General features: G+C 40.2%; 1 protein-coding gene across 3 annotated transcripts in view; it reads left to right on the top strand.

Annotated features, from left to right (window-relative positions):
- The first annotated feature begins 1,639 nt into the window (after window positions 1–1,639).
- The window catches only part of LAMA3 (laminin subunit alpha 3), a 112,814-nt gene continuing 92,140 nt past the window's right edge, over window positions 1,640–22,313 (top strand). For all 3 annotated transcript variants that reach the window (XM_035318301.1, XM_035318302.1, XM_035318300.1), the window contains exons 1-7: window positions 1,640–1,952; window positions 7,240–7,392; window positions 14,812–14,929; window positions 15,608–15,726; window positions 17,306–17,476; window positions 19,913–20,010; window positions 21,979–22,094. In XM_035318301.1, coding sequence (XP_035174192.1) covers window positions 1,671–1,952; window positions 7,240–7,392; window positions 14,812–14,929; window positions 15,608–15,726; window positions 17,306–17,476; window positions 19,913–20,010; window positions 21,979–22,094 — 1,057 coding nt within the window. In that variant the 5' untranslated portion in view covers window positions 1,640–1,670. The remainder of the gene's footprint in view (window positions 1,953–7,239; window positions 7,393–14,811; window positions 14,930–15,607; window positions 15,727–17,305; window positions 17,477–19,912; window positions 20,011–21,978; window positions 22,095–22,313) is intronic.

Raw genomic sequence — 22,313 nt, 5'->3', positions numbered from 1 at the left:
AAACTGATATACTCTAGATCCCTTTTTATTTAACAGGTTTTAAAGGCCAGTGTAAATCCTATATTACAATGTAACATTTTGCTCAATAGAATTTTTGTTCAATAGAGTATTTGAAGATGATATTGCTTATTTGTATTCACACCTCTCATAGTTTTTATGAAGTATTTTATATCGTAGGAAGTGATATGCACAATAAGATAATTTCCTTTCCACAACGCCACAGTTGGAAACAAAGTATATTTTTAAGTTGCTCCAGAAACTGAGAGAATTTATGGATAGAATACCCAAATCTGATATATTTAAATTGGCAGTATGTAAACATTTATGGAAAGCAACTCTTCCCATGGAGGACACAAAAATTGCTTCCCACAGATGTGTCTCTACGGTGTATTAAAGCCACAGTGACACAAGACTAGGGATTGTGATATTTGCTTGCAGACGGAATCAATAGCTTGTGGCTGGTACTTCCTGAAATAGTATACCAGGAATCTCCCTTGCTAGTGCTATTTGGAATGTATCAAGGACCATAAAGTTATTAAGTACTTTGCTACTCACATGAATCACTATTAAAATATTAGAGGTATGCATATCTAAGCACATCTTTGTATTTGAATCCTGCAAATTTTATTAAGAAAACTGAGCAGTGGATTTGTGAATGTGCTTGGGGGAGGAAACATGAAGGGGTATGAAACTTCAGATAGCAATGCTGTGAAGCAGTGTAGCTCCTGATACAAGTGTCTTAGTTCATAGCTCTCATTCTCGTGCCTCAACACTCCTTCTGTGTTATCCAAAGCCTGCGCCAAACACCTTCAAAAAGACAGCAGGTTCATTGTCTGTCCCAGCTTAGCAGCACAACCCTGGCATATGGAGTTTGGCTGTGTGCTGCAGCGTGGGGGACTGCAGCCTTTCAGCAGCCCTGGGGAGCCAACAATGCTGGGGAAGGGGTGATTTGTGCAGCACAGCTTGGCAGGGTGCCATCCCGGGGACCTGTAGGTAGAAGCACAGAATCATTGAATATCCTGAGTTGGAAGGGACCCACAAAGATCATTGGGTCCAACTCCTGGCTCCACACAGCACTACCCAAAAACCAGACCATGTGTCTGAAAGTGTTGTCCAAATGCTTCTTGAAGTCTGGTAGGCTCGGTGCCATGACCACTGACCTGGGGAGCCTGTCCCAGTGCCCGACCCCCCTCCAGGTGCAGAACCTTTCCCTAACCCCCAGCCTGACCCTCCCCTGTCCCAGCCCCATGCCGTTCCCTGTCGCAGTCCCCAGAAGCACACCTTTTGTGAAGGTACAGGAGAAAGCCCAGAAAACCTTAATTTTATTTATGTTACATGACGGGGTGGGATGCTCGGAGATTTCTCTGCAGTCCCTTAACAGAACTACCCCCCACATTCACTGGGGGGGTCACCTCTCACCATGGCGGCGGGGCCCACACCTGAGCCCGACCCCACCGGCTCAGGGAGCCAGGAGGCCGCCGCCGGGCCGCGCCCTCGCCCCGTGCCCGGGAGCCCCGCTCTCCCCTGGGGCTCCTCGCCTCAGCGGGCCGGTCCCGGCGCCGCACCGGGGGTGTGTTCGCTCCTCTCCCCGCCCCGCACACCGCTACAGCCCCGGCCCGCCGCAGCTATAGGGCCGCCTTTGGGGCGGCGAGGGCAGAGCCTGGCGCACGATGGCCGCGGCGCGGCGGCGGCTCCTCTGGGCGCTCCTCCCGCCGCTCTTCGCCCTCTGCCCGGCGCAGACGGAGTCCCCCGGCTCCCTGGGGCTCAGCCTCCACCCGCCTTATTTCAACCTGGCCGAGACGGCCGGCATCTGGGCCACGGCCACATGCGGGGAGAAGGAGGAGGAAGAGGAGGAGGAGGAGGAGGAGGCGGGCGGCGGCGGCGGGCGGCCGGAGCTGTACTGCAAGCTGGTGGGGGGCCCCGCCGCCGCCCCGCTGGGACGTGCCATCCAGGTAGCGTGTCGGACCGAGAGGGGTGATGGTGGGGACCGAGAGGGGTAACGGGACCGAGAGGGGTGATGGTGGGGACCGAGAGGGGTGATGGCGCCGCCGACCCTTCCCTCAGCCCCGCCGGCTCGTGGGAGAGGCAGGGGCTCTGGCAGCGAGGATGGGGACGGTCGCTGGCGTTTCAAGGCATGCCGCAAGGAAAAGCAGAGCTCCTCGCGAGGGGGTTAATGGAAGTGTGTTTTGTCCTTTGGCAGAAACCTGTCAGGGCGGGGAGGGAGCAGCAAACGCACCGAGCTCCGTGGTGTGCTGGGGCTGGTGTTCAGAGCCGGCTCCATCAGAGCTCGGGGGAGGGGGGGCTCTCCTAAAGCCTCCGACCTCCCAAAGCTCTTTTGTTTGTACTCTTCTTGGTGGGAGGAGGAGACAGACGGAACGAAACTGCACTTTGAAAGAGATTTTGAAAGATTTAAGGTCTGCTTCGTGACTCCAGGCGATACAAAAAGAATGCAAATCTAATGTGTTGGTGTCCTGGAAGAAGGGTTAGCGTTTCCAAGTCTTAAGAGGCATTTATGTGTTTTAACAGTGAAATAACCCGTAAGATCTGGTCTCAGAAGAGGCTCCAATGTATAAGAGTTTTTCCTTCTTGTTCTGTAGCAGGGACAGGTGCTCAAGAGAGGGGAGAGTGCTCCGCAGGCTCGGCACTGCCTTGCAGCAGGGTGCTCAGCCCCCAGGTTCCCTCTGTAATGCCTTCCCTGCCTCACAGACATCTCAATTTACCTTGCATCTGTGTACTGCCCTCCGTCCCAGCAAGCTCAGTGTGCTTTGGAGATGCTTACCGGTTGAGCAACACCAAGTTCCTGTTGGTAAAACCGGGCTGCAGGTATTAAATGCTTCATCTAAGGCGGCAGAGCAAGTTGCTGTGATCGGAGAAACTGCTTGCTCCTCTGCTTCTAACATGTCTCTGAAGTTTAGCCATCCGTCCCTCCATACTGAGCACAGCACCCCTGTTCGAAATTCACCTGCTGGTATGGCTGTTTTAGGTCCTAGCACGCTAATAACCTCTGCTGCTTTCTCAGCAGCACGCTATAGCCCACTGTTGCAGTGAGATCTCTACTAACATGCTTTAGGATAACAGCACAGCATAACAAAAATCAGCAAAATAAATATGAGATAAACAGGTCAAAGAAATGGAACAAAGCATGTAGTGCGATGCATTGCCATTGATTATTTTTCTAAGTGTTCCCTTTATATTACCATCCAGTTGGAAATGAGGGTTTTCTGTATGTGGGAAGAGGCTGGAAAGGGGAGAGATCCTCTTCTTAAATATTTGCCTTACAGGTCCTGGGTTAGAAGCAGTTATGGTTCATTCCTGATTCAAGTTCCTAGGACTGCTGACAGCTCAGCCCTGGCACGAGGAAGCCTGGTGCGCCTCCTGAAGCAGTTGTGTAAATGTGGATGCAGCAGCATCTCTCTCTCCAATTTTAACAAAGCCCCATTGAAATACATAACATGAATACTTCTGTAGTTTACCAGTAGTTGTTGTGGCTTGAGAAGGCTTGGAAAATTCTTTCTGAAGGCCAGGGAAATCCAGCCATGGAAAATGTGATAGCAGCACAATGAGCATATTATCAAGCCACTCCACCTCGCAAATTCAAAGACACTGTAAATAAGAGATTTTTTTTATTTTATTTTTTTCTTTGGTGGAAAACTGGGCAGAAGTGCATTAAATTCTTGTAGAAGCTGAGCTTATCTCAAAGGATTTAGAGCAGCATAATCATTCATGTGTTGTTTCTTAGAAGTCTGATGGAGGGTCAGCTGGCTTTTACACAAGGTGGCAGTGATGGGTGTAATAGCCACTGTCAGGCCAATTCCAAGTTAAAGCTGCACTATGTGCTGGAGTCACTCACTTTTGGAGGGTATCCAAAGCTGGATGGTGGCTGTTGCCCTACAAGCAGAGAAATCAGAAAGTGCAGTGGGTGGTTGTTCTTTTTATGAAAGGAGCACATAGCTCTGTTGCGGTGCTGTCACAAGCACTTAAAATAAGGCAAGGAGAAGAAGAGCAGCCCCAGCTTCACTTCTACTTTTGCATCAACCTCTTTTGTTCAGCTTGTTGTTTGATATGTCCACTGGTGAAGCCTGTTGTCCCCATTCCTTAAAGCCCGTCCAAGAGCTGGCAGGCAGGGTGGGCAGTCCCTAGAGGAACAGCTGAGCCACCAGGTGCAGTCTGAGGCTTGTGACGAATATTGGACCTACATTGTGGAAAGCAGCTTGTTTCCCTTGTTTAGCACATAGGCGAGTGGGGCAATGGCTTAATAAGAGCAGTGTTGAGTGAACAGATGCTCTGCAGCGCGAAATATGTTGGCAACTCTGATAGATAAATGACATGCCTGGTTTTGCCTGCAGATCTGTCCACAGTGGTGTGCGGGTGTGAATTAAAGTTTAACTCCATACCTGTCTTGCCTTGACAGTGGGCGCAGATCTTCTAGGTCCTAATTAGTGAACAAGTCCTTCATCGTTGTAGCTTTCTGTAATTTATGGGTGAGGAGGCATTTTCATCGATGTCATTGATCCCCACTGCTTTATGCAGTCTCATTTTTTTCCCCTGCTCAGAAGAACCAAGGGAAAGGAGGGTAGCAAGGTCACCAGCGGATGCACACCTACCTGGGTGATGAACTGCAGCCAAAATCAAAAGATGGCACGATGCCCAGTCTCCAGGAATTGCAACATGTCCTATGGCAGACAGGCTGGGGGTGGCGTGCCTGCAGGTACTGCCAGTGGGAAGCAGGTTAGGCCGCTCAGTCCAATAACTTACTTTCTTTCATTTTTTGTTTTTCTGTCTTTTTGGCAGGTTTGCTGGAATGTACTTTAAATAACTGAAACTCCAGTTGCAATGAAATTCTTTGAATTATGTGTCCTAAAAGAAAACGGTGGTGTCTTGAGTTCAGATCAAGTGCTCTGGTATACTGAAATAACACAGGTGTATGGCAATGCAACACTTGTGTTCAGTATTCCTCATTGTTTTCTACTCATTCAGCCTTTCTTTGAGGATTGGAGCCAGATGCCAGATTGGAGCTGAAACTGCTGTGGCAGCAACTGTTTCCTGTATATTTCCAGCCAGATCATTGTGAATGTGAATTGAGATCTAAAGACCATATTTCATGCATCCTACAAAACCATTTAGGGAAGCTTGTGGTGGTGTAGTACCGATGTTGGAACTCCACCTCAAGTATGCATCTGTCAGGAAATATTACCTATAAAGATTCTCTGATGTGGTTGCAGCTGTAACTGCATAGATTAATTGCTCAATGTATTGATCCAGCAGATTGTGACCCAATGTTCTCTGTCCTCATTGCAGCAACTGGCAATGTTGCCTGTAGCTAGCACAGCCTGAGGTGGTGTTGGCTGTGTCAGAATCCAAGTATCCTGGCCTATTGTAGATGTTTCTACAAAAATCAGCCAAGTCACCTTCTCTGACGGAGCTGGAGGAGAGCCGTGTTATAACTTGATCCCCAGACATAGTTAACCAACCTGTGTACAGATGGATTTAGTAAGTCAGTAAATAACTTGTTGAATTCTCAAGACTTAACCCTCAGCCAGACTGACAATCACAGTGCTGAATCAGAACAACTAACGGTGGTCACGTCTTCTGGCAACATCATCATCTTCTGGGCTTGCCAGAAGAGCAGGATGAGGACAAAACCACTGCTAGATGCAGATGCTGAAATAGTTACAACGTATGCAGAAAATGCAGAAGTATTCAGTGAACATCCATGTTTTTTATGTGAAAGACACAAGAGGATGTAGTTGTATCACATGAGAATGATGTAGTTTCCAAACCATTAGTAACTATGGAAGAGATTAAACAAATTCTGCTAAAGATAAACATCTTAGATTCACCAAGTGTGAATCTGCAAGACTGTATCCAGCAAGAATAAGAGAGCCCTAACATCTTTCCAGTATTAAAAGTGGACAAGTATGATTGCTGAAGTTAGTTTGCACTGGTTAGCGTGACAGCAGTGGCAAACAAAATAATGACAGTTATATGGGAGTCTTAATGCTTAAAGGATAGGAATGTACTTGATGCCAGGATACACGGGCTGTGGAAATAACAAAAGATGTCACTTTTTTTTTTTTTTTTTTTTTAATTTTCTGAAAATCTCTTTAGTTTATAAAGGGAATGCTTTAAATATGACGTATCACCTTACTTAAAACACAGATCCAGCACAGGGTCAGCACCTCACAGACTGGATGGATTAAACACATGAATCAAGTACCTATTAAGAGGGTGGTACCATTTAATGAAAATGTTATTTTTGTGTTGGGGTTCTACAAAGATCTGTACCTGGCATGGTTTATCACATCAATTATCTACACCCAGTGACTGGAAAAAGATGTGAATGGGACAGTAAAAAGATTGCTTAATAACTAATTCCAATACCTCACTAATCTTAGTAGACTGTTAAAATGCATTTTCTTGAAGATAAAAATACTGCCGTGGGGCAAGCCAAGATGCCAAATTAAAAGACAATTTGGTTTCATGAAGTTTATTCATTGTTATTGTAGGCAACAGTACAAAGATCTTTAGAAACTGTCAAGGAGAGATTTTCAGAGCATTTCCAGAATGTGGCTTTCTGGACTAAAAACTGGGTAGTAACTTATGCAAATGAAGATTTAATGGGATTCTTTCATTGTCCTTAAAGGGAACGCTCTGTGCAATCCATTGCATTTTCCATGGGTATGTATTTTTCAGAAGTTTCTTTTTCAGAACATACTTTAATAGCATGAAAAAAATTAAATCCACGTTACAAAATTATAACACCAATCTTACACACCCAAACTAGTGGAGTATTTTATTTATCAGTTTGTCACTGCCAGTCTTCTGTGTACATATGCTGATGTTTCATGGTCTTTTAAGAGAATTGAGGGTAATTTTTGTATTGGTCTTAATCCAGCTATAAGAATCTTTGTTTCACTGATTTTCTGTGGACATGCCTGTTTAAGTCATAAAATTGTGGCAAGGTATCAGTAAATTTATTGATAAGAAAAGACTTATTGTAGTTTCCTTAGAGATTTCTGAATTTCCTTTTTGTAACATAAATTTTTGTGTGTTTCAGGGTATAAGTGTGTATATGAATTGCAAGGGGAATCGTTATACAGAAAAAAAATACGCAATATAGAGAAGCAAAATTTAACTCCATTTATAGTCAAAGCTCTGATCAGAATCTCCGTTAACATCCTGAATCTGCAGTGAGTAAGATTTCAACTGATACCATCTCTTTAATTAACTGTGTTTCAGGGGCAGTTTTGTGATTATTGCAATGCCGCTGATCCCAGAAAAGCTCACCCAATAACTAATGCGATTGATGGAACGGAGAGTTGGTGGCAAAGTCCTCCTCTGTCTATGGGTTTAAAATACAACGAAGTCAATGTCACTTTAGATCTGGGACAGGTGAGTGCATGAGCTGTTGCTTAAGGTTTGATCACTTCTTGCATCTGTATAAAGGCTTTGCAATTGGGAGGGATGTTTGAGCTAATTGTTTTAATTTCCAACTCCATACATTTTTTGTCTGGTTTATGTTATGATTTTTTTTTTCTTGTTAACCGATTTAACTTTATTATGGAAATTTTGGAAATTTTAATGATGTGTGTCCTTGCCACAGGTATCATCCTGATTCAATGACTGCGCTTTCTTTCACAGACATTGTAACTTGTTAACCAGAGGTTATAGAGGGAATTGCCCGGATAAAACTGGGGCTCTGTCTTACATTTCATATTCTCCTTTTCCATGGGTCTGTACAGAGAGATTTCACAATCACTTACCATGCACGCATTTTGAGAATAATATCTGGAGTCTGCTTTTGCCTCCAGGATCCTTCCTCCTCTATCATCCAGCAAGATCTTCAAGGTAGACAGGATAATATTGATAACATGGCCTAAAAAAGAAGGGTCAGCAAAAACAGTGTAATAGGAATTAGTAAGATGACAGTAACGTGATCACCCGTATTTCTTCTGCAGGTGATAGGCAAATAGATAACAGTAAAGCCTCTGCATCTGTAACTGTAGCTTTTAAGTCATAGGGCTGGATTCTCAGCTGCCCTAATTGGGCACTGATCCAGTAAAATTAGTTATGCTCTGCAATTTTACACCAGCTGAAAATATATGCCTAAAAATACATGTATATTGCAGCCTCCAATATATATATAAAATTTTTTTTTTGGACAGTGGTAACTCTTTACTGACACTAGTGATATAAAGGGCAAGATATATATATATATATATATATTTAATTGGCTTTCATTTTAGTTAATAGCAAGGGGATAATAAAGGAAAACAATAACAAAACAAAAAAATATCTTTGAGACTTAGCTGCTGTTTTGTTCGGGATTCAGGTGCAAATCATTCTGCCTCTTCTACTACATGGGGTTTTAATACTCCTATGCCTCACATGTCTGGGACGCATCTTATTTTGAGGATATCTTCATTCTGTATTGTTTTTTAATCTGGTGTACCAGCAGTGCAGAAATAGTAGATAACTCCAGATGGAAATGGAGAATTTCAGTAGTTAAACTAAACTGCTGTGATTGTTGAATTTCTGTTTTTATTGTTTAAATGAATTACATGCGTGTTTGCTTTTTTTTCCACTGTACCATGAAAAAAGGAGTTATGTATAAGCAGGAAGGATGTGGATTGAGTGCCCTCTTCTCATGGGACTCCTTGGAGACCAGCAATGTGCTGGTTATTAGTTAGTAGTTATTAAAAGATTTCTCAGCAGGAGGCTGTGTCTTTCTCTTTACTCTGGTACCATTTGGAAAGGTTACTCTGAACTCCCTTACTGTGAAATGAATCCAAGACACAGGTCAAAATGATTTCAGGACTTGTGATCAAGAAGGGATCCTTTTATTTGGTGGATGATTGAGGGTGGATGGTTTGTTAGGTTTTCTCTGTGTGTGGTGGTTTTTTGTTTGTTTGTGTTTGTTTGCTTTTCCCTTCACAGACATCATATTGTATCTGTGTTCAGTCAGTTAAACCTTAGTTTCAGGTTCTGTTTGAACCTGAGATTCAATTTTGATGTTTTGCCTAGTATTCTCCCATCCCAAATTCATTCTGTAATGCACAATGCTAATCATAAAAGAAGAAAAGTAAATACTGTGACAGAGTAAGTCTACTGAAGTGAACAGGTAAACACTGAGACCTCAATTCACCTTACCTTATTTCAGGGACCTAAAGATTAAGAGCTTACTCAGTTAGTCATGCAGGCTTTCTCAGTAGTCAAGAAAGACAGACAAACACTTTCAGAGTGCAGTTGCCCCTTAAATGAACTGAAATAAGGCTTTTTTTTTTTTTTTTTTTTTTTTTTTTTTCCTTAAAGAAAAATGAATGTGCTTAAAATTAGATACGTGCCTAAATACCTTGTGGAACAACATGCTATAATACTGGGAAGGTATCAGAAATGTAGTTTTCCTCACAGCATGCTTGTCCTATTCTTTATTTTAACATAAGACACCTTCTTCAGACAAAATATGGAATTGCTTTTGCATTTTTATGTATGTGCGAAATAGGACAGAGTAAGGTACATATGTGTGCAGAAGAGCAATTATTGAGCTGTAAATTGGTCATCAAATAATCACAATTAGAGGAAGCAGAATGTCAGAAGGTTCTTATTTGCTGTGTTCCTGCCATTATATCTTTAAGGCTCAGAGTGAAGTCCCAGTGGAGCCTTTTGTCAGTGTTCTGAAGACAATATTTAATTGAGTAGTTTCACCATGATGAAAGTTTGAGGGCTCATTAAATTGGCGTTAGAACACCCACCCACTGCTGTTCCCGTTTCACAAGAACTGGGGATGATTTTGACAGTCCAAGTCTCTTCAGGATCTTAAATCTTTATGCTAGAAGAATGCGCACTCTTTTTTTACTTTGTAATATGAGAAAAAGCTAAAACTTTAAAGCAAAAGCTCTGCTTTACTTCCCTTTCTGCCTTTCTCTACTACAGTTATAATTCTAATCAATCACAGCCCTTCTGAATAATAATTATAATGTTGATCCCTGAGGCATTCTCTCCATCCTGTTAACATACCTATTTATGCTGTGGCTATTCACGACTTGTTTCAAATATTTGGATCAAATGAAGACTCACTTATACCTTTAATTGGTCCAGATTTTCCCAACATAGTTTTCAACATATTTTAAACTTTTGAATGCTGAATGTTTGACTGAACTTCGCTGCTGTTCCCCTGACTTTTTGGATTGCCTGACTTTAGCAGGTGTGCCCTCATCTTTGTCTTTCTTAATGCTCAGCAAATATTACACTAATACTCCCCCAGCTATTTTTCTGAACTCTGTTTAGATGTAGAAGATGAAGGTTCAGGATAGCATGATAGTGCATGATGAAAAATAAATTACTTTCTCTAGGGAGAGAGGGAAACTGAAACATAAATTTAAGATGAGTGGTATGGCCTGTGGAAGACGATGCTTTTATATCATCTGCCAATTAAAGCATGTAAACATGTACAGGAACATGCTCCATTTATTCCTCATTCCCACTACAAGCACATTCTTAGCCCAGTTGCCAGATTTAATCAGGGAAACACCCTGAATAAACCATTTCTTCCTCATATGTTGTGCTTTAAGAAGTAGTCAATGTGTTGTGTTTTCTCACAGATTTAATTAAAAGACCTTTTGAATGGCTGGATTTTTTTTGTTTTTATGTTTGTAGTAGTGTGTGTATTTGATATTCGGAGATTTTATTCCTAGAACCTACAGAAATATATTTGAAGGCCTGCTCTCCTTAGATTTCCTGACACTATCTTCCTCTGGTTCTTTTTCACCATCCTCTTAAGAAGATCTTTGTTCCCACTCATTGATCTCACTCCCTTCCCTCAATGTCTGTAAGCCTCCTTCTCCCACTTCCCTCCCTATGTCCATTCCTACATGTTACTTTCATCTGTGATGTGTTGCCCTAACTACCTCACTTTTCAACTCAACATAGTAAAATAGCCTTCAACCCTCCACACTGCCCCGTTTTCTTCTAGTGCTGACAGTCCTACTGTGTTCTTTGTACTTTGCACTGTAGACTTCATAAGGGGATGTTTATCTCCTGGACAGCCGAGGTCTGAACCATACAGATCCTCTCCCATATGAATAACTTCAGTGTTCTTTGAAGAAATAGGCTGTATGTAAGAAATAATTATGAGCATTGGGTTGGTCTTTGTCCAATTCCCAATGGAAAAGTGGCTGCATGAGAAATTTCAGGATTGTAACTGACAATCATTGATGGTTTTGCCTGCAGTCTTGGCAGAAAGACCAAGAACCTGGACAATAAACTACCCTTTCATTTCCAAAAGTGTTCTTTCCAGAATACTGCCTGTGAAACGTGGAGAACTTTTCCTTTCTGGTCCTGCACATTGGCTGTCATAGAGAAAGGACTTAACATCTCCAGCTGTGTCAGCGAGGCACGTTCACAGACACTCAGATAACTAAATACAAGCATAGCTTCTCGGTGTCAGTGGCAGGTTAAACAAAGAAGTGGTGTGAGTACAACATGCACAATGCTAACTGAACAATATTGGAAACCCTGTGCTCATTACTGGCTTCTGCATCCCGGGAGGTGAGGCTAACGTGCAAAGAATGACTTCCTCGTGGTGTGCAGTGCAATGTGAGCTTCTCCAGCCACTTGTGTATGTTACATTAGCACCACTGCATCTACATGTATGGGATTAAATGTTACGGAACACATTGGGTGGATCTAATGCCTCTCATAAACTGCCCACATGGGCTTTTCTCTACACCTTTACCATAGCTACTTTTCCAGATGGTAACTACCAAAAAGTCTGGTTCAGCTCTCTCTGGTTGATGTTTTTGTATTACAGTTTCATCTGCAAAAATCTATGGCTGGGGGTTGCTAAATGCTGATTGTTAGGATTGACTACTAAGTCTCTGGGTCTGTAAGGATGCCTCAATTCCTACTGAGAGATTCCTGAAGAAAGGGGGTGCTGACCTTCTTGCAACAAAAAGAAATAAAAACCTTTTGTTTTAACCATAATCATGGGATTTTTATTTCATTTAAATATATTGTTATTCTTATTGCTTGGTCTGCATTTTTTTATTATTTTATTTTAGGTTTTCATGTGCATTGGTGCTTTGAAGTTGCTGTACATTTTTTTCTTCTTCTGTGGTTTCCATGGAAGTCTGCCAAATCTGGTGCTGTGAGGCAGTTCTTTAAGCACTGGCAGAGCCGGTAGAAGAGTGGGTTCCTGATCTAATGCACGTATTTGACAGTACTTCAGCTTCACACACACTGAGTAATCACAGGCTTAAATCGGTTCCACAGCTGTGCAGCAGATGTGGCATACAGGTGTTTGAAGGGCACTGCATGGTGATTCAGCTGTGTTACACAGAATACTCTTGTGTGTCTTCATTTTGGGCTCAGTTTTCTTTAAAGGTTATAGTCCAGGGTGACGCTGATGTGTAAGTGGGCATGTTTCAGGTTTCAGTTCTTCAGCAGTGAGGAAGCACAGTGGAAATGGAATTCACGATTTCTATTTTGCTCATGCTTATGAGAAGGCATCACCTGCTATGAGACGAGATGAGACTGCCTGTGTCAGCAGTCTGAGGAGCATCTCAGAAAAAGAACAGAACTGCATGACAGGCTGAAGCAGGTGCTGTCAGCTTTTTTGGAGAGTAGGTAGAAGGTCATTGTTGTAGTGGTTCAACAATGTGACTACAAGCAACGTGTCCTGGAGGAGCGGTGTGAATTTTCGGTGTGCTTCTTTTATATTCCCCTGAGCTTTCTAAGACAATTGTCTTGATGAAATCTGGTTTGATGAGCAAGTGGACTGTTGTCTGCCCTTGTTAATATGCTTGTAAGAATGGAATTCTTAAAGACCTTAAAGCATAGGGGGGCAAGAATATTAATGAATAGGCAGTTGCCTGCCCGGTGCAGACCTGGTTTTAAGAGATCCTGCCAGTAAAAAGCAAGAACATAAACCAATTTCTTTTAGAAATGACACAACTGTTACCCTTCCCTGTGAGGATACCAGACTTTGCACTGAATGGCCATACTGGATGACACGTAGGGTCTGTATAGCCAATATCCCTGCTCTGAAACTTGCCAGTCAAGTAGCAGAAGTTGCATAGGTGGAGTATCAAAAACTCAATAAGACCAAGTCTTGCCACAGTCCCCAAAGTTTCTGACCACTGGTTTGGAGATTTTCAATCAGTAATTTAAGGACATTTTTCCACCTGTGCCATCGTTGTGAATAGTTCTGGAGAAAAGAACTGTCAACAGAATGACTGCCACTTACTTTGCTTGATACTGTTACCTAGTCATTTCCTGAATGTGGATACTGTCTGGCTAATTAGCTACCTAATTTAGTATCACATGAAGTGAAGTTGGTGCTTGTGAGGTGGTGTTAAGCTGGCAGGGTAAATCCCACCACTAACATGAGAGGGCTTCTTCTCTTGGTTATCCTTCCCACTGACTGAGGTCAGCAACATTCATCAAATCAACAGTTTCTAGAATAGATTTCAAGGTGCAACACCTGCTGCAGTGATGCCTTAATGCGTGTAGACCAGGCAGTTGCCCTGAACTGTAGTTGTACATTCTACATGAACTGAATGCACAACGAAAAAGCTTCAATTTCTTTTGCTGGGATGTGAGTTACTGTCATGAGAACATGCTCCATGAAGTCCCTGAATTCTCATGTTCCTCTGTGAGAAGGTTTTTCTTTCTTTTTTGAGTGCTTTTGATATTCAGAAGCTGATGTCTGGGATGGATGCGTGAAGATCTAGTCTGAAAGGAGCCCTAACCAAGTAAGACCCTCTTGCAAGCAGAAGTTCCTGAATTTATGCTGTTGAGTGAGAAATTCCAGTGCAGCTGCACTCAAGTATTGTCTGTCCCTTGGTATCTGATTTCTTTTATTGACAACTCATATACACATCATGGTTGTTTAATTTTTAGATGGCCCTTAGGGCTCAATCTGTATTCAGTCATTTGTGTGAGGGTAATTTTACAGATGTGCAGGTTTTTATAACTGTGGACTATCTCAAGAGGCTTATAGTAAAATTTCTGCTCTTGTCAAATCCAGATTTACTGTAGTGTTGAGGAGCTTTCTGTCTCTATGGTCTATCTCTGTGATACACATTGAGCTCCTAAAGAAGCCAGGTGGGACTCTTGGCCTTGGCAGCCTTGGAACAGATGAAGCATTTTGAGCAGTTTCAGACAATGAATGATCTACCAGCATAAGAGTCTCTCTTGTGTTACTTCATGCATAAAACTCTGGGGAGACTTGCTTCTGCTACTTGGGAAGTGGCAAAGTTATCTAGAAAGATTCTTGTAGTGAGGGACATGTGCCTCAGATTACTATCAAATGCAGCCAAAGGAGCCCCAGTGTAAAGAATATGTGCATTTTCACTAATACCATTGTGATTTTATTTGACTCCATGCACAGTTACATGACTAGAATGCCAGAAGCAGAGAAAATGTACCAGGATGCGGCAAATGAGTCTTAGCTCAGTAAAGAGTTGAGATGCTAACTCCTGAAGGTTAAGTAATAGATCATGAACACACCCAAGCGATCAGTTGGATGTGAAACAGAGCTACTCTGAAAGGTAACAGATGGCTTACAGCAGAGTTCTACTGCAGCTTTTTTAATGTATTGGAGCACATTGTCAGGTGAAGTAGGTTGATAACAGCTGCGTGGAGGCTACCAGCTGAGAATCTGGAATGTTATTTCAATGGGAATGGAACTGCAGATCACCTTCTCACTGTACACAAAAGAAAAGGGGGGTTACTGGCATTAATTTTAGTATTGCATGACTTTTATAGAGTTCAAAAGGCTGCTGATAATATTTCTACATGTTCTGTTACCAGCTTTTCCATGTTGCCTATATCCTTATCAAGTTTGCAAATTCTCCTCGTCCAGATCTCTGGATCTTAGAAAGATCAGTGGACTTTGGAAAAACGTACACTCCCTGGCAATATTTTGCTCGTAAGTATCAATTCTTGTGCCACTGCTCTTTTGTAGATAGTTTCTTTAATCATTCACCCAGTAGCAAGAAAATCATGCCATTGATCCTGCTGAAGATTTCAGCTGTAGTGTAGTGAAGACAGTGGATGGCAAATACATTTCTCTTATCTTAGCTGTCTGCAATAAATTAGTGAAAAGAGTGTAACTAAAAATGAGCATGATATTTGGAAACTGTAACTCAGCACATCAATGTTTTTCAGTCCATTGGGATTTTTTATTTTGCTGTTTTTGTCTTGATTTTTAGTATATCAGAACTACAGTGTCCTTCATCCCATTGGACTCCAGAGTTCCTTGCAAAAGTCAAAGTCAAATGCAAGCACAAAATCTTGGAGTAGATAAATATTTATTTTTTTTTTTTTTTTTTTTTTTTTTTGCGTGTATGTGTGATGACATTAGGAAGATTGTGTAGTGTCTTATCAGGCACCACTGAATTGCTTAGGACAAGAAATGATTTGTTTTTAGAAATTTCCATTTTTATGCACTAAGGGAAGTTAGTTATGCACTGTTTTATATTTTTCAGGTAAGGGGGAGAATTTACCTAAAACACAGGGGATATTTCTTTGTTAATTCAAAATAGAATATACAGTAGTATATATTTTCTATTTATATATAAAAATAATTTCATTCTGACTTGACTAGACTCCAAAGCAGATTGTTTGGAACGCTTTGGGAAGGAAGCTAATATTCCTGTGAGGAGGGACAATGATGTCATTTGCACTACAGAGTATTCTCGCATTGTGCCTCTTGAAAACGGAGAGGTAAGTGCTTTTAGAAAAATAATGTGTAATCTTGGAAGTAAACAGTTTTAGAAGTTCATTGTTTCAAAAAACAAACATAGAACAAGAAGTATTTTTTCAGTTATGACTGCTTGAAATTAGATTAATAAATCTATAACCAACTATTTACGTAGCTGGTGAGATATTTGGAAAGTGGGTTGACATCTCTTAACTGTCACCAGGTGACAGGGGCTGCTCAGAACAACTGGTATAGATTATTATGGTTTAGGTACCTCACTTTATGCATATGCATTTGAAGATATTGACTGCATTTTCTGAATAGTTTCAATGTACGTAATAGAACCTAACTACACAAGAATTCCTCATGGGAGCAAAGGCTGTAGAAACAGATATTTACCATTCAAGAATAAGTAACCATTTAAGATAAAATATACAAAATGCTACATGTCTATAACATAGTACATGTGCTTGCAAAAGCATTACTCTGATTTTAGCCAATGATCCTTGCTAGGCAGAAATGTGGCTTGTGTTACTTGAATTAATGTTAAACTCCTGGCTGTGCTGTTCACTCTTGCTGATGTTCCTGTTTTATGTCTGATGCAGTTAGAATCTACACCTAAACTCCTGCAGAGTTCTCCAGAGTTTTATGCATATGGATCTGGAGTTGTAGTTTAAAATTGAAGTAGAATTTGCCCATTAACATATCCATAAAATTTTCCACATAAAATATTTTTAAGAACAATTTCTGTACAAGACTATTGCTGGTACCATCCCCTATTACATGCTATATGACTTCTCCTGAAATAATTGTACTGCAATTAGAACTGCCCCCAGTCTACTGTTACATGTTTCTGATTATAGGAGCTATTTGAAAATAGAAATCTGTTATCTGGTTGGTTATAAATAAATGAAAGTCTCTTACTCGGTTGCACACTAGATTTTTAATTTAATAGAGATTCATGACTGCTAATTTTCTTTAAAAAATAAAATTGTACTGGAGTACGTTTTGAAAGTCAGATAAACCTGTGTTCATGTGAAAGGATTTTCTAAAGCAACACTGTGTACTTTCTTCAAGAAGACCATTAATATGCTCCCAGGCATTGGACCTAGTAACAATAATATTTTCCAGGAATGTTTGTGCCTTAACCCAAAAATAAATGTGCTTTGGGAAAGAGCCAAAACCTGGTGTTTTTACTCAGGCAAAACTCCCCTTGACACTATCAACTGTTCATGTAACTATTTGTAACTATACCTATTGTTTTTTTTTTTTCCTACTAAAATGTGTTCTTTTTGTGTGTTGTACCCACTGTTTTCAAAAGAGATAGAGGACAGAGGTACTCTTTACAGAGGTACTCTTTTTTTTTTTTTTTTTTTTTTTAAAAGGTGTAATATGTGTAATGAAAATTCAGGAGGGTCCAAGACATGTTTTTTCCTGATGTTCTGGTTTCAGTATGAAATGTGTAGTTGGTACTGCAAATATGCTCAGAAACAATAGCAATTTTTTTTTATTCTGTTATTACTCAAAAGTTTGGCTCTGTGCCCACTACTGATACTTACAGTTGATATGTTTTAACAAAAACACACTTCCTTTTTTTTTTAGATTGTAGTATCTTTGGTAAATGGCCGCCCAGGAGCAAAAAACTTCACTTATTCCCCTAGTCTTCGAGAATTCACAAAAGCAACAAACATCCGCCTTCATTTTCTCAGAACTAATACACTTCTTGGACACTTGATATCAAAAGCTCAACGAGACCCTACTGTAACCCGTAGAGTAAGTACTGTTTTCACAGAGGTATATTCAACAGCTATATCCAGCATGTTGGAGACCAAAAATGATCTGAATAATTTAAGTTTGCAACAATCGATATTTACAAAGACCTACCTGTAAATCCTTATATTTTCTCCAGGTCTGTTTGACATGAGCAGGTAACTGGCATAGCAGGTAGTTATGGAGGGGAAGTAATGATTTTGTAACAGGCTATCTTATTTTGCTGACTTTGAATATTAAAGGAAGTTGAGTGCATCACGGGAGCTATAAGGAGTCAATGCGGAAATCTGAGCTGTCTCATCAGCCTTATTTTATACTGCTTTCCCTTATTTATTCAAAGAGAGATTTCAGAAAATAGTACTTGAGTTTCTGAAGGAGAAGGAATCAAAGGGCCTACTCAGAAGTTACTATCTGTAGACATATTGTTTGAGATACATAGGTGTTTTTAGTGGACTTTGTGCTATCCTGGGGTTTGATAGCTGAAGTCCCACTTTCATTTAGTGGGGAAATATAAGGAAATCTGGATCCCTCAAGGGAATGGTGCATAGAGGTTGAAAGCTTCACATTGTATTGTTATTTTTGACCTTTTTATTTTAAATGAAGATTCAGTAACAATTGGAGGAAACCCTAGGGTGAGGCACTACACAAATGTGTGTGGGTTTCTGCATCGAAAATCATGAAACAGTTCCAGTTGTTTGATAGCACTCCCATTAAGTACCTTTATTGTCTTAAGTAAATGTTAAGATGTTGCTCACAAGCAGATGTAAAACAAGTATTTACTTTACTTGGCAAGCAGCATAGCTTTAATGTAAGAAAATTCTGATGTTATTGCCATGGGTTGTAGGACAGATGAATAAAAAAAATGTTTTATTGAATTGTTAAAAGAGAGCACACATTTTCATTGTAGAGACCTACAAAGTCTAGGAAGGAGTTAATATTCTTAAGGAAAGTCTCTGTGTTAAACTTATTAGAGAAACAGATGAAAACCAGACGAGTTCTGTTCTCCTGTCCAAGTAACTGCCTGACTTCTGTTAATGGCTGGAGTTCATGACATATTGAATTATGTGGGCAATGTTTTACGTCTAAACTGTGGCAATTTGGCCTATTAATTGTTTTGGCCTATTATTAATTCTACTTTTTACTAACCAGTAACAGGACTATTCCTGTTTGTAGTACAGCATAGTTCTGCAAAGCTGCACGTAACCATTGACAGTCTTACTATATTAAAAAAAAAAAGAAAAAGAAAAAAGGTCAGATATGATGGCAGGAGTCAGAAGAGTCACTTCTAGCTGTGCTGAAAATACTGGAAGCACAGGTTTTGTTTACAGCATGAAAATGGTAGGCACAGTTAAAAATTAGAAAGTATATTTCAGTAGAAATTGTTCAGAAAGTGAAAAATAATACAGTTCTTATTTCCTAGTCTATATATCCCACCTACTGCTCTTCTCCTGCCTAGAAGTAGCTTTACAGAAGCCAGAGAGAGAGGTTTTCAAAAGCTCTCTGCCTTGGAAAAGCATCTCATCTGTGCCAGCCAACTTCACCTACATAAAAGAAGAGAGTGTTTATGCCACTTAGAGGAGCTATATTGTGGACGAGTAAGCACAGGAGACAAAACTGCAAGACGTTCTGACCCTTTTTCTCTTTGTCCTCCAGTGGCATTATCTCTGGCCCTTTAACTGTCTTTGGGGGTGCATAGAGACCAAGAATTGCAACCAGCTTTCTGTTCTGCCTGGTGCACTAAGGAGGCAAGGAAACAACTTCTGAGCTACAGAAATGTATGCAGAAGTTAATATTGATATGTATATGCTGCTGAGATTTTCAATGAGTTGAACTGATTAAATTTTTATCTTCTGTTGCCTGGATGCCTGCAAGGCATCAGAGTGAGATAGATATAAAGTGGTTCAGCTTCAGGTCACAGGTTCAAATCCAGCTTGAGTCACAGTGATTTTATCTGAGCCACCGATCTCTGTTGGTTTCTAGTGTTTAGTGATTGTGTGTGACTGAATGGGGAAACTGTACTGCTCCTACCAGCGTGTCCTACTCGTTGACCAGACCATGGTATCCCAAAATGATGCTGTATATCTCCATGGTCAAGCTGGCTTTGAACAAGTTTTAGTCTTGGGCACTGGTGGCTTTGTAGCTGCTGGGGAATGGAGAGCTACAGCAGTATGCATTTGGTTTGAACCACACAAGCCCGAAATTGTGTTCTGTTGCCACCAGGCACCCCATGAGTACTGGCTTGATTTGCTGGGACTCATAGTGAGACATAATATCAGTACAGGTTTGACTATTGGTTGCCTGACTGTGGCCTTTTGTAAAGTCATGCCTTTAAAATTATCATAAACATGATTTAACCATGTAGAAATAACTGATGTTGATATGCCTGCCATAACACAAGTAAGAAAAGATGTATATCTATTTCTTGTGATTCTTCCGTAGTATTACTACAGTATAAAGGACATCAGTGTTGGTGGTCGATGTGTTTGCCATGGCCATGCTGAAGTATGTAATGCAAAAAGTTCTGAAAACCAATACCAGTAAGTAAACTGAGCATCGCATTAATTTAGTATCAGAAAAAAAGTCCACAAACGTTTTCAAATGAGCTTTTTTATTACCAAATGTATTCTTAGAATAAAATTTTATTATATTTAGATAATGAGAATCTGCTAATGATTGACATGAAAACATGTCAAGAGGTATTGTATGTGAAATACAATAATAAAAAGTGTTCTGTTTAGATTTTGACTGAAATAAGAGCTTGGAAGATCTAATAACTCATTAGAAACCCTTAATTCTTTCTGGAAAACATGGTTTGATATCATCTCCCAACAGCAGGAATTAGAAGGCCAACTCAAGAACAAAGTTAGTGAATTTTCTAGAGAAATAGAGCATTATAACTGAACTCAGATGAGATCCAATGCTTTTGATCACTACTAAAAAAAAATAAAAACAGAAATTGAACAAACTATATATCCTGTTGTCAGTGGAATGATACTGCCTTTTAGCTGAATTGACTATTAAGGTACTTAAAAGAGAAAAACATGACTTTTAGTATCATATTCTTAGTATATTAATGAAGACAGCTATAAAGTTGGTAGAACTCAGTCTGCATTTTTTGCTTGAATATTTTGTAGGATCAGAACTTGGGAGTGCTGGCTATTTGTCTAGGTTCTTTGGACATTTGGCTCTAACTAATATTTGTTTAGAAAAATTGTTGCAAAAGCATTCATTCTGTAGCTGCAATAGATCTGAGATATTTTACAATTATCTTTACATTCTGTAGTTGTTGGAGGGCGTTCTTATTATTGTCACTTACATGAGCTATTAGCAAATGTCAATGTTATTTCAGTAACTTTGCAGCAGGAGGATATTTATTTTAATGAATGAATATATTATCTTACTCTACCTTCGTTTACAAATGTTACTTTCTATGAATGAGCTTGAATTAAAAAGGGTCACACAGTTACCTGAAATCTATAGGAAAGTTCCATTTCCCTATGGAATTTATGATACCCATGTTGATTTCACATGGAATTAGATCAAGCTCTGTGGCTCATCTGTTCTGGGAAAATGACTGTGGGCATTCAGGCCATTCAAAACACATTTTAAGACCCCAGTTTAAAACAGCTTTTGCTCTTAACCGTGATGGCATTGAAATAAACTGATAGAATAATGTAATATTTTCAATTGGTTTCTACTGAAGCGTTACTGGGCAAATGGGTGCCTCCATTTCAGATGTCTATGCCGGAGAAATGTAAGTGCAGAATGGGTGAAATCTACCAGAATAGAATGGTTATACTTGAAAATTAGATTGCCCCTTGGTTATTAGGCTACACAGATAACGGAGGAATGCTGGAAAAAGCCTCTCCACTCTCAAGGTCCGCTTGTTACTCCTGGGACTCAGTTACTACGCATGACAGTAAGACCTAGCCCATAATGACAGCCTGCCCTTATGGAGGCTATTCAAATCAAAATAAATATGAACTATGTTTTCTTGATGATTAATGGGAATTATTTTAAATGTAACAAGATGAAGTTATTATCATGTTTTAATAAAGACAGTAATAAAATTATTGTAAGCAAAGCATAGCTGAAAAGGGATGAAGGCGTGCATAGAAAGTTGATAAATATTTTGATTTACTGTAGGTCAACAAGCTTGAGCCTTGGAATGAAGCTCAAATAGGGTACATTGTAAGCTGTTATGTACCAGTTTGATTTAATATTCTAGCATGAAGTTTCATAATCCAGTCTAAATATTCAGTTCTAGATGTTCTCTAAAACTCATTTGTGCTAATAAGCTCATAGTCGTATGATTAAAGTAACTGATCATGAATAACTTTAGGGAAGTTCTAAATCGTTCCAGTATCGCTTTGACCTCTCTACATGTGAACTTACGTCCTGTCCTTTTCACATTATGTGTAAGTTTGGGATGCAATAAAATTAAGATAAAAAAAAAAAAAGTTTAAACCCAGTTTCAGTAGACTATGAAGCTTTTATGTCTGTAGGTTTCAGTGTGAATGTCAGCATAACACTTGTGGGGAAACCTGTGACCACTGCTGTCCTGGATATAATCAAAAACAGTGGCAACCTGCAACAGCTGGGAACACAAATATATGTGAACGTGAGTAGTTAAAAATACATGAGTTTAAAAGGGACTTTGACAAGTGGGTGAAAATTAGCCATAGTGCAGTGTTCATGGACCGTAACTAACAGATTAGGCTTTGACACCTCTTTTTTTTTACTGAGAAGATACTTTCCATACAGAAACACGGACTAAATGATGCAGTGAATGTTATTTGTGTTTTTCTCTCATCTCATTAAACAATGAAAATAATCACAG

Source organism: Oxyura jamaicensis, chromosome 2 (assembly GCF_011077185.1).
Source record: "Oxyura jamaicensis isolate SHBP4307 breed ruddy duck chromosome 2, BPBGC_Ojam_1.0, whole genome shotgun sequence".
Lineage (NCBI taxonomy): Eukaryota > Metazoa > Chordata > Aves > Anseriformes > Anatidae > Oxyura > Oxyura jamaicensis.
This window is presented reverse-complemented; position numbering and strand designations above follow the sequence as displayed.